The sequence below is a fragment of the Rhinopithecus roxellana genome, chromosome 11 (assembly GCF_007565055.1).
Source record: "Rhinopithecus roxellana isolate Shanxi Qingling chromosome 11, ASM756505v1, whole genome shotgun sequence".
In the NCBI taxonomy this organism is placed as follows: domain Eukaryota; kingdom Metazoa; phylum Chordata; class Mammalia; order Primates; family Cercopithecidae; genus Rhinopithecus; species Rhinopithecus roxellana.
In genome coordinates, this window is record NC_044559.1 from 45,600,105 (window position 1) to 45,613,931 (window position 13,827).

Below are 13,827 nucleotides of genomic sequence, written 5' to 3' on the forward strand. Positions count from 1 at the left end.
CCCCTCCCACCTAATTTTATCTAAATTTCTTCGTTGACCCAATGGTCATTCAGGAGCATGTTGTTTAATTTCTATGTATTTGCATAGTTTCCAAAGTTCATCCTGGTATTGATTTCTAGTTTTATTCTATTGTGGTCTGAGAAGACACGTGATGATTTTAGTTTTTTTAAACTGTTGAGACTGGTTTTGTGACCTGACATATGGTCTATCCTGGAGAATGTTCATACGCTGATGAAAATAATGTATATTCTCCAGTTGTTTGATAGAAAGAACTGTAAATGCCTGTTGGGTCCATTTGGCCTAAAGTTCAGTTTAAATCTAGTGTTTCTTTGTCGACTTTCTTTCTAGATTATCTATCTAATGCTGGGATTAGCGAATTGAAGACCTCCACTGTTATTGTATTGCAGTCCATTTATTTGGATCTTATAATATTTGCCTCATGAATCTGGGTGCTCCCGTGTGGGATAGCCATATATTTAGAACTGTTATATCCTCTTGCTGGATTGATCCACTTATCATTATAATGACCTTCTTTGTATTTCTTTTTTTATTGTTCTTGACATACAGACTGTTTTATCTAAGTGTAGCTACTGCTGTGCACTTTTGTTTTCCATTTGCATGGAATACATTTTTATCATGACTTTATTTTCAGTCTATATGTCTTCACTGGTAAAGTGAGTTTCTTGTCAGCAGCATATAGTTGGATCTTTTTTTAAATTCCATTCAGCCAGCCATTCTATATCTTTTAAATGGATAATTTAATGTCTCTGTTCAAAGTTATTATTGATATGTGAGGCTTTGTTCCTATCATATTATTAAATGGTTTTCTTATTCTTTACATCTTCTTTCTTCCTTTCTTTTTATCTTACTGATTGTCATTGTGATTTGGTGGATTTCTTTAGTGGTACGATTTGAATGCTTTCTCTTCCTCCTTTGTATGATTGTTTTACTAGTGAGTTTTATACTTTTGTATGTTCTTACGATGGCAAATAGTGCCCTTTCACTTCCAGGGATCCTTGAGCATTTCTCAAAAGGTCAATCTAGTGGTAAAAAAGTCCCTCCCTCAGCATTTGCTTGTCTGGGAAAGACTATTTCTCCTTCAGTTGTAAAGGAGGTTTTTGCTGGAAATAGCATCTTGACTGGCAGTTTTTTCTTTCAGCGTTTTGAATATACCATCCCATTGTCTTATGACCTGTAAGGTTTCTGCTGAGAAACCTAATGTTAGTCTGATGGAGTTTCCTTTATTTATGACTAATGCTTTTCCTTTGCTTTTTAAAAAATTTGCTGTTTATCTTTGACTTTAGATAGTCTGACTATAATGTTTCATGGAGAAGACCTTTTTGTATTGTATCTGCCTGGGGACTGTTGAATTTCTTGTACTAGAATGTTTAAATCTCTTTCTAGACTTAGGAAGTTTTTATCTATTATTGTGTTAAACAGGTTTTCTAATCCTTTCTTTGTCTCTTTTCTCTGGAGGATACTAATAACTTAAATGTTTGATCACTTTATGTTATCCAAAATGTAACAAAGACCTTGCTTATACTTTTCAATTCTTTTTTATTTATTTTTGTCTGACTGGATTATTTCAAAAGACCTGTCTTCAAGTTCTGAGATTCTTCTGCCTGATCAAATCTATTGTTGAAACTTTCAAATGTATTTTGTATTTCCTTCCATGAGTTCTTCAATTTCAGAAGTTCTATTTGGTTCTCTTTTTTTCTAAATATCTGTCTCCTTGGCAAATTTATCATGCATATACCAAATTATTTTTCTGATTTCTTTGTACTATTTTTCAGAATTCTCTTGTATCTCACCAAGCTTCTTTAAAATGAATATTTTCTCTCTCTTTTTTTTTCCTTTTTTATTTTGAGACAGAGTCTCACTCTATTGCTTAGGCTAAAGTGCAGTGGTGCGATCTTGGCTCACTGCAACCTCTGCCACCTGGACTCAATTGATCCTTCTGCCTCAGCCTCCCAAGTAGGTGGGATTACAGACATGTGCCATCATGCCCAGCTAATTTTTGTATTGCTAGTAGAGATGGGGTTTTGCCATGTTGGCCAGGCTGGTCTTGAACTCCTGACGTCAAGTAATCTGCCCACCTCAGCCTCCCAAAGTGCTGGGATTACAGGCATGAGCCACTGCACCCAGCCCCTAAAATGAGTATTTTCAATTCTTTATCTGGGATTCGGGAAATTTCTTTTTGATTAAGATCTATTGCTGGTGAATTATTTTGTCTCTTGGAAGTGTATTTCCCTGCTTTTTCATGTTTATTCTGTCCTTACATTGCTATCTGCACATCTGGTATAACAGTCTCTTCTTCCTAATTTTAAATTTACTTTCATAAGGGAGGACATTTTCCTGAAGATGTTTCTATGGTTTCAGTTAGGTAGGGTACTTTGGCTTCGATTCTGCATGCATGTAGTCATGTAGGCTCTATATGATTTCTTTGTCTGTAACCACAATGATTGGTACCTGTGATTTCCTCAGTGGGTTACAGTGTGGTTAACAAGAGAGGCTGTGATGAAGTTGTGCTGGGGACTGAGACGCCAGGTAGGTCAGTCTTCAGGCCCCAGTGGTGGCAGCAGTTAGCTGAGCATGTCTATCTTTGTGCTTCAGAGTAGTATAAGCTGGCGCCTGTTTTGGCAGTTCCTGGTGGGCCAATTCTTGGGCCTCCAGGTGGCTTGCTTGGATACCAGTAGTGGCAGCAGTGAACCAGGCAGGTGGGTGGGTTCTCAGGCCCCTAGGCAGCTGGTGTGGCATGGGTGATGGCAGTAGCAGTGGCAGGATGATTTTTTGGGTCCTGAGTGGTGTGCATTGATGTTGGCAGTGGTTGTGATGGGTTGGGCAGGCCAGTCTCTAGGACTGCAGGTGGTGCTTTTATATAGGAACCAGCTGAGATGGTAGTGGCCAGGAGTTTAGGCCCAATCTGAATTCCCTGGGAGGAGTGTACTCAAGGTGGTGGATGGGTTGGGGAAGCCTAAGGACCTGAGGCCATGTGTTCTGTCATGGAAGAGGAGCCAAAGCCAGGCTGGGTGGGCTTGTGCTCAGTCCCCCGAAATACGACAGCAGGCACCAGCCATCGTGAGCGGTAGCGGGCCCCAGGTGGAGTGCTCAGCTGAGAGGTGGTAGCAGCTGTGCTGAGGCCCTGTCACTGGAGGGAGGGGTTGTCTTTGGTGGCCACAGCCTGGGCTGGTGGATGGGGAACACACATCCCTCTTATGCTCCAGTCCTGCCAGAGTTTGCCCTCTAACCTTGGCAGTAGTCCATGCCTAGCTTGCCCCCCTTGGCTCTGGCTACAGGAGCACCCCCCAAAGCTGACAACTTAGTCCCAGTGTCAGTCTGTGCTGTGCTTACATCCCAGTCTCCTGGCAGTGCTCACTTCACAGCACCAGCAGCTGCAGCTGCAGCCTGTGCTTCACTTGCTTCTTAGCCTCAACTGTGGAAATCCTCTCAGCTCACTCCTCAGTCCCAATAGCAACGGCCCAAGTTTCCTTAATGCCTCAGTCCAGATGCTGCTGGGCCCCAGGACAGTGTGCAGTCTGCCAAAAGCTAGGTTTGAAAATGGCACCTTGCTATAGCAGCTTGGGTCTCAGAAAGAAACCCAGCACGACCTTCCTCCCTAGAGGAGTTCCATCCCACAGTCTCTGGGAGACTGTCTATGTTAGTTTCAGGGATGAAGGGGTCGAGAAGTTCTCTGTGGCCAGAATTACACATTTCCACAGTGGGCATGTGGGCTGCCGGAAGTCTCTCACTTACCCTTTCCACATGTTGGGAAGTCACTCCTGGCTCCCAGCCGATCCCGGCCAGGCAGACTGCCTTTTTCCCTTCTCTTTCCCCACTTACAGTGTTTCCTGTCACTTCTCTGTTGAATTCCAGCGTTCTGTCTTGGATAACGTATTTGAAGTGTGACTGCCTGTACACTATTTTGGTTCTTCTAAGTAGGGGAGGCGGGCACGCAATGCTTCTAGTCAGCCATCTTGACACCCCTCCCCTGCCTTATTATTTTACAGTAGCTTTTGGTTGCTTTCTTCTCTGCTTCCTGTCACATCCCCCAATCCCAGATAACAATATTAACAACTAAGCACTCATACGATCACATACAAACTCCTATACCTGTGAGAAGATTTACACTGTTTTACAAAAATCAGATTATATCATACATACTACTTTGCACCTTGCTTTCCTCTCTTAACAATATATTCTAGAAATGTGTTCAAAGTCAACCTATATCTTTCTCATTCATCCTATCTTCTATTTTTAAAATATTTTCCGAAGAAATCTTTTTAGAGGTAAATATAAATAATACAAAGGGCCTTCGGGCTCTGAACCTTTTCCTTCACCCTTCCAACAGGCTGACTGAGTCAACACTTCGCTCTGGGAAGCTGTGGAAAATCAGGCTGGTGGTTGGGAGGCTGTTCTAACATCAAGAATGATGTCTCTCACCAGTTAAATGACAACTGACTTGGGTTCATTTGTATTCAGCAAGTCTGTAGACTAAATCACTGTAAAAAAATGGCTCTAGCATTTTAATTTCACTCTTTTAAAATATATATTTAATGGCTATAACATGATAGCTGTGAAATAAACCCTTCTGTTAGATATTGTAACCGTGAAATATAGCTTTTTAACTAGTTGGCGATGAAATTTTTGCTGCGTTCAATCACTCAATGACTGAAATATTAAATAGGAAGGGGCAAGTGTGTGGAAAAAGTCTTTCCTACCTGGCAATAGCCAGATTACAACCATCAAGGTCAACTGCAAATTGACTGTCATCTCTAATGTGGCAATTACTGTCCTCCCAAATGGGCTGCTGCTGACTCAAAGCCAACAATTTCTTTAATTTTTCCTTCCTCGTCTACAAGTTACTTTGGGAAACTTCATGATCAGCACTATTCTTTTCATGCTCTTAGGTGCTGACAGCAGAAAGGATTTTTGCCAAATGCTCAAGCCAAGCTTTGGGGAGCAGTGCCCTTCTACCTAAAACCCAGGGACTGGGCTACGTTTCTGGGCTCTTGACAGAAGGATGAAATAAAATTTCTACCTATGAAATGTTGATTCTCACTTTCCCCCCTACTTCAGAACTCAAGTTCTTCATTCAGAGCAGCCATGTGCTTGGTGAAAATAAAAACCTCCTCAGACTCCCTTGCAGCTAAATTGGCCATGTGACACAGTGAGATGAAAGCAGAGATCTAGGGAGCAGGCTCCGGGGAAAGCAGGAAAGTATTGTTTTCCTGATAAAAAGGGGCAGACTTAGGTGACAGCTGCCTTCCATCTTTTTGTCCTTTGACCTTCCTCTTATTTTCCTGTCTGAGTTGTGGACTCACTGTCTGGAGCTGGAGTCACCCCACACTAAGGATGGCAAAACAGAACACTGAAAAGGCAGCTGCTGGTGACTCCCTTGAGCAGCTGTACCAGCCTGGGATGGCCAACTGCTAGGTTTCATTGTTACTTAAATATAAATCCCTATTTGGTTAAGACACTATAATCACTTTATTCAGCCTTTTATAAAATTCAGTCTAACAATTCTGATACATAGGTAATAGCTAGAGGGCAAGCTACTTAGTCTGAGTGACTTACACTTTTCTCTTCATGGGAATTTAGCTTTATGGAGTTGATATTAGTTCCCATTTTACTTTGGCTGCCAGGGAACTCAGAGTCAAATGTGGTGCCCAAATATCTACCATATAATCCTAGAAATATACCCAATATTATGTCTATGTTATATGTGTTCTCAGACTCAGCCTCTTCTCCTTCTAAAGTACTTATAAAACTGGTTATAACTTTCTATTTGATCTATACTGTATTATTTTATTGCGTACATATTCCATGCTTTAAATTTTTGTGGAATGAAACAAAGTATACACTTGTGTGTATACACATATATGTACACTTATATACAAAGTGTATATATGTTAAGTGGTTTCTATGTGCTCACTCATTGTACTGAGCACTTGTTAATGAATCATGAATCCCTCACTATGGTCTTCTATCCTTGGTACATTATGCTCCCATTTTACAGACAAAGAAACTGAGACTTAGAAAGACTAAGCTGCTTAGCCAAGGTTACATCCAAGTGGGTAGATCAGGTTTTTAAAGCCTTCAGACCCAAATTTGCTGAAGTGTTTTCTGTTATTCTTTGAAACAAATTAAAAATGTAACAATTTTTTACCTATTGCTACCCTAAAAGAAGTTGGCATCAGATTTTTCTCTGATTATGTCTCTCATTGCAAGTCTACATCTGTAATTTCCCCTTAACATTCTTTTTGTCAATAAATTGTAGAAATTAGAAATGGGACAGGCTTGTCAGCCATGAAATATACATGTTTAAGAGCAAAGGAGAGAAGTGCTTGGCCGACAAGGCTAAGACCTCACACTAGTGACCCTAATGTTTCTTGAAGATGGTGGAAGAGTGACAGATCCCACAGGCGCTGTAAGTGACATCAGAAGAGCAAGGGCTGGGGGGAGAGCGTGAAGCTGGAAAGGGAAAGTTTTCAAGAGATGAAGATGAGTAAATGATGCGTTCTCGGACTCTTCTCATTTCATAGGCAGGAGGGGCTAAAGGAATCGGATTGGGAGCCAACAAGAATTTGTTTAGAGGTTTCTAGTACAATATAATTACTTCAACAAATATTTATTGAGTGCCTCCTATGATCCAGATCCTGTTCTAGGTACTGGGGATACATCAGTGACTAAAATAGACAAAAATCCCACCTCCATGAAGCTTATATTCTAGCAAGGGGAGAAAAATAACATAGATAAGAGAATACGTTCTGTAGTACGTTAGAAAATAGATGTTAAGGGGCCGGGCGCGGTGGCTCAAGCCTGTAATCCCAGCACTTTGGGAGGCCGAGACGGGTGGATCGCGAGGTCAGGAGATCGAGACCAACCTAGCTAACACAGTGAAACCCCGTCTCTACTAAAAAATACAAAAAACTAGCCGGGCGAGTTGGCGGGCGCCTGTACTCCCAGCTACTTGGGAGGCTGAGGCAGGAGAATGGCGTAAACCCGGGAGGCGGAGCTTGCAGTGAGCTGAGATCCGGCCACTGCACTCCAGCCTGGGCGACAGAGCAAGACTCCGTCTTAAAAAAAAAAAAAAAGAAAAGAAAAAAAGAAAATAGATGTTAAGGAAGAAAGAAAAAGTAGAGTGGGAATTACTGCTTAGGAGACATTCACAAGGTTCCAGCATGCTGAGCAGTTTACCTGCATTATTTCATTCAATCTTCGCAAGAATGTTAGGGGATTCCCATTTCACAGATGAAGAAACTGAGGTTGAGTAAAGTGAAGTGATTTGTCAAAGGTCATGCTTCAGTAATAGCAGAAGCAGGATCTGAACTCCTCAGACCATTGACTACACCCATGTAGCATGAGAAAGGCATCAGGGGCCACCATCTTCCTTACCCATCTCCCATCCTTGTCTGAAGGTGGGTTGAAGCGTCGTCCTTTAGTCATTCTCTTCAGGAAGCTGAATGTGGCTGAGGTTGGCTGCCTCACCTCTCTATACGCTCTACGTGTCTGGGAAGCTGCTTTATAAACTTCATAAGTTCTACACGTCTGGGAATTTGCTCCTCCTCCTCGTTCCTGATCTTTACTTCTCAGCCTCTACCAGGAGGGGAAGGTGTGGGTGCCCATTGTTGCCATGGAATGGGAACTCACCCATCACAATGGGTGAAGGAGTCTTCTAAGCCCTCTGAGGATTCCTGCCACTGGTTTCTTGCAGCTGTGACTCCCCAGGGTAAGAGGCAAAGAGCCACCAGGTCCCAGCTGAGGAAGCCCTGTGGTCAGCTCAGACAGGTGAGGACAAGATGATTTGGGGGTAATGGCAAACATTTTGTACCCTCTCAATTTTTGAATGAATAATGTTTGAGTTGGATGTCCCCATGGCAACCGTATGCTCCAACCTGTTAGTTTTCAGAGAAGTAAGTCGAGTCCCAGGCTGGGGGTGGCCTTGTCTGCATCAGTGGCACTGCTGCACCCAGTACCCATGCTGCCTACTGTCTCCTTCTGTGGCAGCCTCTGTGTCTCAGCTCAGACCCAACCTCAGGACTCACTCACAACCACTCTTACCTGCCTGGCACAGCATTGAGGCCACAAGGAAGTAACACTCATGAATAGTTATTATATGCCAAGTGCTGTGTTAAACTAAACATTCACCTGTTTTTATTTTTTCTTCATGACAACATTCAACATTTACAAATAGGAAACAAGGGTCATAGAGCAATGGATGGGACGCCCCAAGTCCCAGCAAGGTCATGGGCCAGTTCTAGAGCTCATGATCCTTGCCAAGGGCCACTGGCCTCCCCAGGGCTGCGAAGGCTGCTCCTGAAATCTGGCATTTCTCTCAGGGCCTGGACACACTTCCTGCCTCCCTTCTACTCAGTAAGGTGTTTTCCGCTTTTCTTTCTTTTTCCTGTTTTAATGTTGTGTCTTGCCTATTCTCTTGGCTATTCCATGTGAATACAAGAGTAAACATGTACAGGACAACCTGTCCAGCTGCTCTCTCACTCGGAAATTATGTCCTCCATCCTTTCCTCCCCCAGTTACCTCCCTGGGTTTTCCAACGAGAGTTGCCATAGTAGTGATACAGAACCTTATCTACGGTCAGCACTGAAGGACCAGAGGTGGCCCCTAGATGTGACTCCAGAGATGCATAGGTCCTCTTGCACTGTGACGCCAAAAGCCACATGGTAAGGAGAGGAGGAAAAGATGGTGGGCTGCCTCTTTTGGTGTTGCAAAGCTGCTGCACCAGGCGATCTGTCATGTGTGTAGTAAACCCTTCCAGGAATTCTACTACCTGTTGACAAGCCCGGTGCAACAGACACAGTATATTTCGCCTTTACCAGGCATTGCCCACTGCTCTCCAAAGCCCAGGTGCAAAGAAATACTCCCAGCAGCAGCAGTGCAAGGGAGTCCTGTCATCTCACAGCCTTGCCAAGACACACTATATTGATTACGGTCAAATTTGACTGGGACAGGAAACCCGAACGAACAGGGGCTTAAACACGATAGACATTTATTCTCTCTGCATAAAAGAAGTCCAGAGGGAAGTAGTCCAGGCTCGCTATAGTGGCTCTGCTGTTTGGGATGCTCAGAGATGAGGCTCCCTCCCACCTCCCACCGCTCACCAGCCCTAGGGGACAGCTGTCATCTTGTGGCCCCAGATGGCATCTGCATTCCAGGTAGCAGAATGCAGGAAGGGAAGTAGAGGGGAAAGGGCGTGTCCCCATGGATCATATTGGGCCAACCCCAGTTGACTCAGCTGCTTCCTCCTAAGGAGGGTCCCTGGCAGCTGCCATACAACACTTCCTCTTGTGGGCCAGGACTTCAACCACATGGTCAGGCCTCACTGTAAAGGGGGCTGCATAGTAGGCTTTGTCCTGGTGGGATGATTGCCCAGCCTAAAGTTTAATCACCATGGAAGAGACAGAGAAGCAAAATCAAAGTACAGCCCGAAGGCTCTGCCACCCCAGCGGGTGTTCTCTTGTCTTTAATTTGATCATTTAATTCCCCAAATTCTAACAAGAATAAGGCTAACTTCATTCCAACTAGCCTGGCTGGGGCAGGGGAGGGGTGCAGAAGAGGATGCATAGTGCTGTCTACTTTCCAGCGTTGTGCTCACATAGCACCTTACAAATACTCTGCAAACTCTAATGTGCTTTGCAAAACTAAGGAAGAACACATGAAAGGCACTTCAATGTTTACTAAGTACTTTTATATTCATTGTTTTCTACAACTTTCACAACAACCCTAAGACATGTGCTGGTTATCTTTCTTTTGTGTGTACCTCTCTCCCATTCATTCTCCATCCATTCCCTGTTCTGCAGCCTGGAGTCTAAGCTGTAAAGGTTGTATCCCCTATTCCCCTGTGCTTTGGTTCTTTTGCTTTTTAATTTATTATTATTATTTTTTGAGACAGAGTTTCATTCTTGTTGCCCAGGCTGGAGTGCAGTGACACGGTCTCGGCTCACTGCAACCTCTGCCTCCTGGATTCAAGTGATTCTCCTGCCTCAGTCTCCCAAGTGGCTGGGATTACAGGTGCCAACCAACCACACCTGACTAATTTTTGTATTTTTAGTAGAGACAGGGTTTCACCATGTTGGCCAGGCTGGTCTCGAACTCCTGATCTCAGCTGATCCACCCCCACCTCGGTCTCCCAAAGTGCTGGGATTACAGGCGTGAGCCACCGCGTCCAGCCCATGCTTTGGCTCTGGTTGGATTCATCCCATAGGAAATGCAGTGGGAATCAGAAGGGCAGAAGGAGATAGGCAGTGGTGTGCTCATAAGTGGTTCACAACCAGCTCTCCAGAGGAAAAGCATCCTGATTTGTAGTGGCATCTGCCAATTTCCGTGCATAAATACTTCCACCGTGGTGGATTTCAAGCTACTGACATCACTGAACATGGAGTTGGGAAGAGATGTACATAACACATTCTGATACATCACAGGTTCAAAGTATTGGCCCCCCAGGCTCTATCCCTACCAGACCAGAATTTGGAAGGAACTGTGTTTGTCTACTTATGTCCATGGCTCCTGCCGGGCAGCCCCTTCCCCACAGCCACAGTTCTCCCTGTTCACAGTGCCCTCTCCCTAATACTTTGGCCCAGGGATAGACAGACTTCCTGCTCTTGCTGGTCCCAGGAAGCCGCACCATTTCTTGTCAGTTCCTGTAACCCTGCCCACATCTGTGAGAGGAGACCCTTCATTAAGGTGTCTTCTGTCTTGGCGTGTGTCACTGGTTTCACTGCAGGGACGCAGACTGAAACTGAAGCAGGTGTTAGTAACTGTCTTACCTACAGACGAGGAAACTGAGCCTCCATGAAGTGAGGTGACTCACCCACAGTCACACAGCTAATATATGGCAGAGCCCACAGCAGAACCCAGATGTACAGAGGCCAAGTTCAGTGCCAGCATAAAACAGGTTTTGTTTTAATGCACTTGCTTGATGCTGTTAAATTATTGAGCAGTGATTTTATAAGAGGATTCCTTTTAATTCCCTTTCCTTAACCTGCACAAAATAGGGCCTGCTGAAATGCCTAGCGCTTCAACAAGGTGAGCTCTTGTAGGCCAGGGGCCAAATGACGGACATCATGTGCCACCAACACCACACAGATGAAGGTGGTGGACCAGGGCAGAGTTCTGGTTCTCCTGGACCCTAAGATGAAAGCTAAAGTCAGAAAGGAGGGAGGAAGACAATGACGACATTTAAAACCTAAAAACAGTGGCCATTTCCAAGTCAGTACTTCACATGCATTCACTTTGTCTCCACCGATGGAGCAGAAAATCTCTTAGAACTGAAACTTCATTTTCAAATATATTTCGCCTCTCCTCTGTTATTCGCCTATGCTCTGTTAAACAAGGTATATGACCGCTGGTTAAGGTATGTTCCAATTTTCTCCTTTTGAATGATTGTTCAAAATCCTAACAAATTTGTCCAAGAAAATCAAAACTGAACAAAGACCCCTGGCCAGAAAAAAATGAAATGCTGCTACTTCTCTTCAGCTAGGATTTCTTAGCCACAGGTTGGAGCAGGGATGCTCATGGTGGCTGTTATTATTTTCAGAGGTTTAAATTACTGGGCTGTACTTTGTGACCCACCGTTCCGAAAACAAGTCCTGTAGCACTGAGGTTACTCAGACCATCAGGGCCAAGAACGCCCGAGGGTCAAGTTCGGTGCTGCCACACGCTCGCACGTAGTGGTCCAAACCGCCAGCTAGGGACTGTCTGCAAAGGCAACACTGAGCCAATCATTTATTCAACAAATATCACTGCACATTTGCCATGTGTCACTGCTGTTTTTAGACAGCACTAAGGCAATCGCCAAAAATCAGTTCTTTATAAATAGCAAATCATGAATTTAGCAATACATTCAATGACCAGTACCTCAAAACTATCGATTAACCAAAAATTATTTTCATTGGACTACCTACAACATTTACAGGACATTGTTTTGTCCAGTATATTTTTTGACATGACAATTTTTGTGTACTTTGAATTTTAAGTCTTTTTTCTTAAAGGTAGTGCAGGGTAAATGCACCTATGTCTTCCACGTATTTCCAGGGCAGCATGCCATTCCTCGTTTTAATGAATGATTTGCTGTCTTTTGCGGGAGAGGAAGCGGTAGAAGTAGGGGGACTTTGCAGGAATGTTCTCATGTGTGTGTCTGCTCGTGCCTACCCACAAGTCCACCCACAAACACTCAGCTCCCACACATGCAGGCATGTTACAGTTTGTCAGTCTACCAAATGAAAGATTCATTTTCATGTTTACGTCCACAAATCCTGGACAATTAAACATGCATATGGGGAAGGCCAATCCATTTGTACATAAAATGTTGACCACCTGAGAAATACTTAGGTATCTTAACTGTAAAGCACATTTTGCGTTCACCTTGTAAGGCTGAATCTGGATTCTTTCTGCAAATAACAACCAAATTGAAGTGACTCAGCTGCAATTATTTATGATGATATATGATTCATACGGTGCTAGTAGAAATTGTCATGAATACACAGCACATTTGTATGCTGCCATCTTGAAAAGTATTCATGCATCTGTAACATAAAGCACATTTTTTGTTACCCTATGTTGCAAACTATATGGAAAATTAACTGTATCTCTCTCGCTCCTATGCAAGGGAATAATTCCTGGATCAAGACAAGAAAGACAAAACCAGCTGAAAGATAAGAAGGATAAGTTGGCCCACTAGAACTTTTTTTTTTTTTTGAGATGGAGTTTCACTCGTGTTGCCCAGGCTGGAGTGCAATGGTGCGATCTCGGCTCACTACAACCTCCGCCTCCCAGGTACAAGCGATTCTCCTATCTCAGCCTCCCAAGTCGCTCAGATTACAGACATGCGCCATCACCCCCGGCTATTATTATTTATTTTTTTGTATTTAGTAGAGATGGGGTTTCACTATGTTAGTCAGGCTGGTTTTGAACCCCTGACTTCAGGTGATCCACCCGCCTTGGCCTCCCAAAGTGCTGGGATTACAGGCATGTGCCACCAGGCCCAGTTAGAACGTTTATCAAATTGAAAGGTAGAAACTAACTGTAACATTTACAAAACTTCTTGACTCTGCTGATGCTCATGACACCCCATATTCAAATTTCACAAGACATTGTCATTGTAATGACTGAATTTTTGACACCCTTGCCAAAACAGGAATTGCTATAAACTGTCCAGATCATTTCTAGAAAAGCTTTTGGTTAATTGATAACTTGGAGAATTGGTCACCCGGAGAAGCACTGTGACCTAGGAAATTGTACTGGATACAGTGACAGGCACAGTAAATAGTCACTGACCTCATGAAGCTGAGGTAAGAGAGATAGACATTGTTACACAAATAATTGTTATGGCTGTGAGAGGTCCAGGGTGCTCCAGGAGCCTGTGACAGTGAATGAATGTGAAAGACGATGAAGAAATGAAGAATGACATCAGCAAGCCAAGGAAGATGGAGAGTGTCCCAGGCAGATGGACTGACTGCTGCAGCCCTGACGTTGGAAGGAGCTTGGCTCACTCAAGACCCCAAGAGGAGGCCAGGTGTGGTGGCTCACACCTGTAATCCCAGCACTTTGGGAGGCAAGGTGGGTGGATCACGAGGTCAGGAGATGAAGACCCTCCTGGCCAACATGGTGAAATACTGTTTCTACTAAAAATACCAAAATTAGCTGGGCCTGGTGGCAGGCACCTGTAATCCCAGTTACTTGTGGGGCTGAGGCAGGAGAATCACTTGAACCCGGGAGGTGGAGGTCGCACTGAGCCAAGATCACACCACTGCACTCCAGCCTGGTGACAGAGCTAGACTCCGTCTCAAAAAAAAAAAAAAAAAAAAAAAA

General features: G+C 43.9%; 1 protein-coding gene across 2 annotated transcripts in view; it reads right to left on the reverse strand.

Moving 5' to 3' along the window:
• The window catches only part of TEX36 (testis expressed 36), a 92,699-nt gene extending 85,079 nt beyond the window's left edge, over window positions 1-7,620 (reverse strand). For both annotated transcript variants that reach the window (XM_010357704.2, XM_010357699.2), the window contains exon 1: window positions 7,396-7,620. In XM_010357704.2, coding sequence (XP_010356006.1) covers window positions 7,396-7,446 — 51 coding nt within the window. In that variant the 5' untranslated portion in view covers window positions 7,447-7,620. The remainder of the gene's footprint in view (window positions 1-7,395) is intronic.
• Between the last annotated feature and the right edge of the window lie 6,207 nt (window positions 7,621-13,827).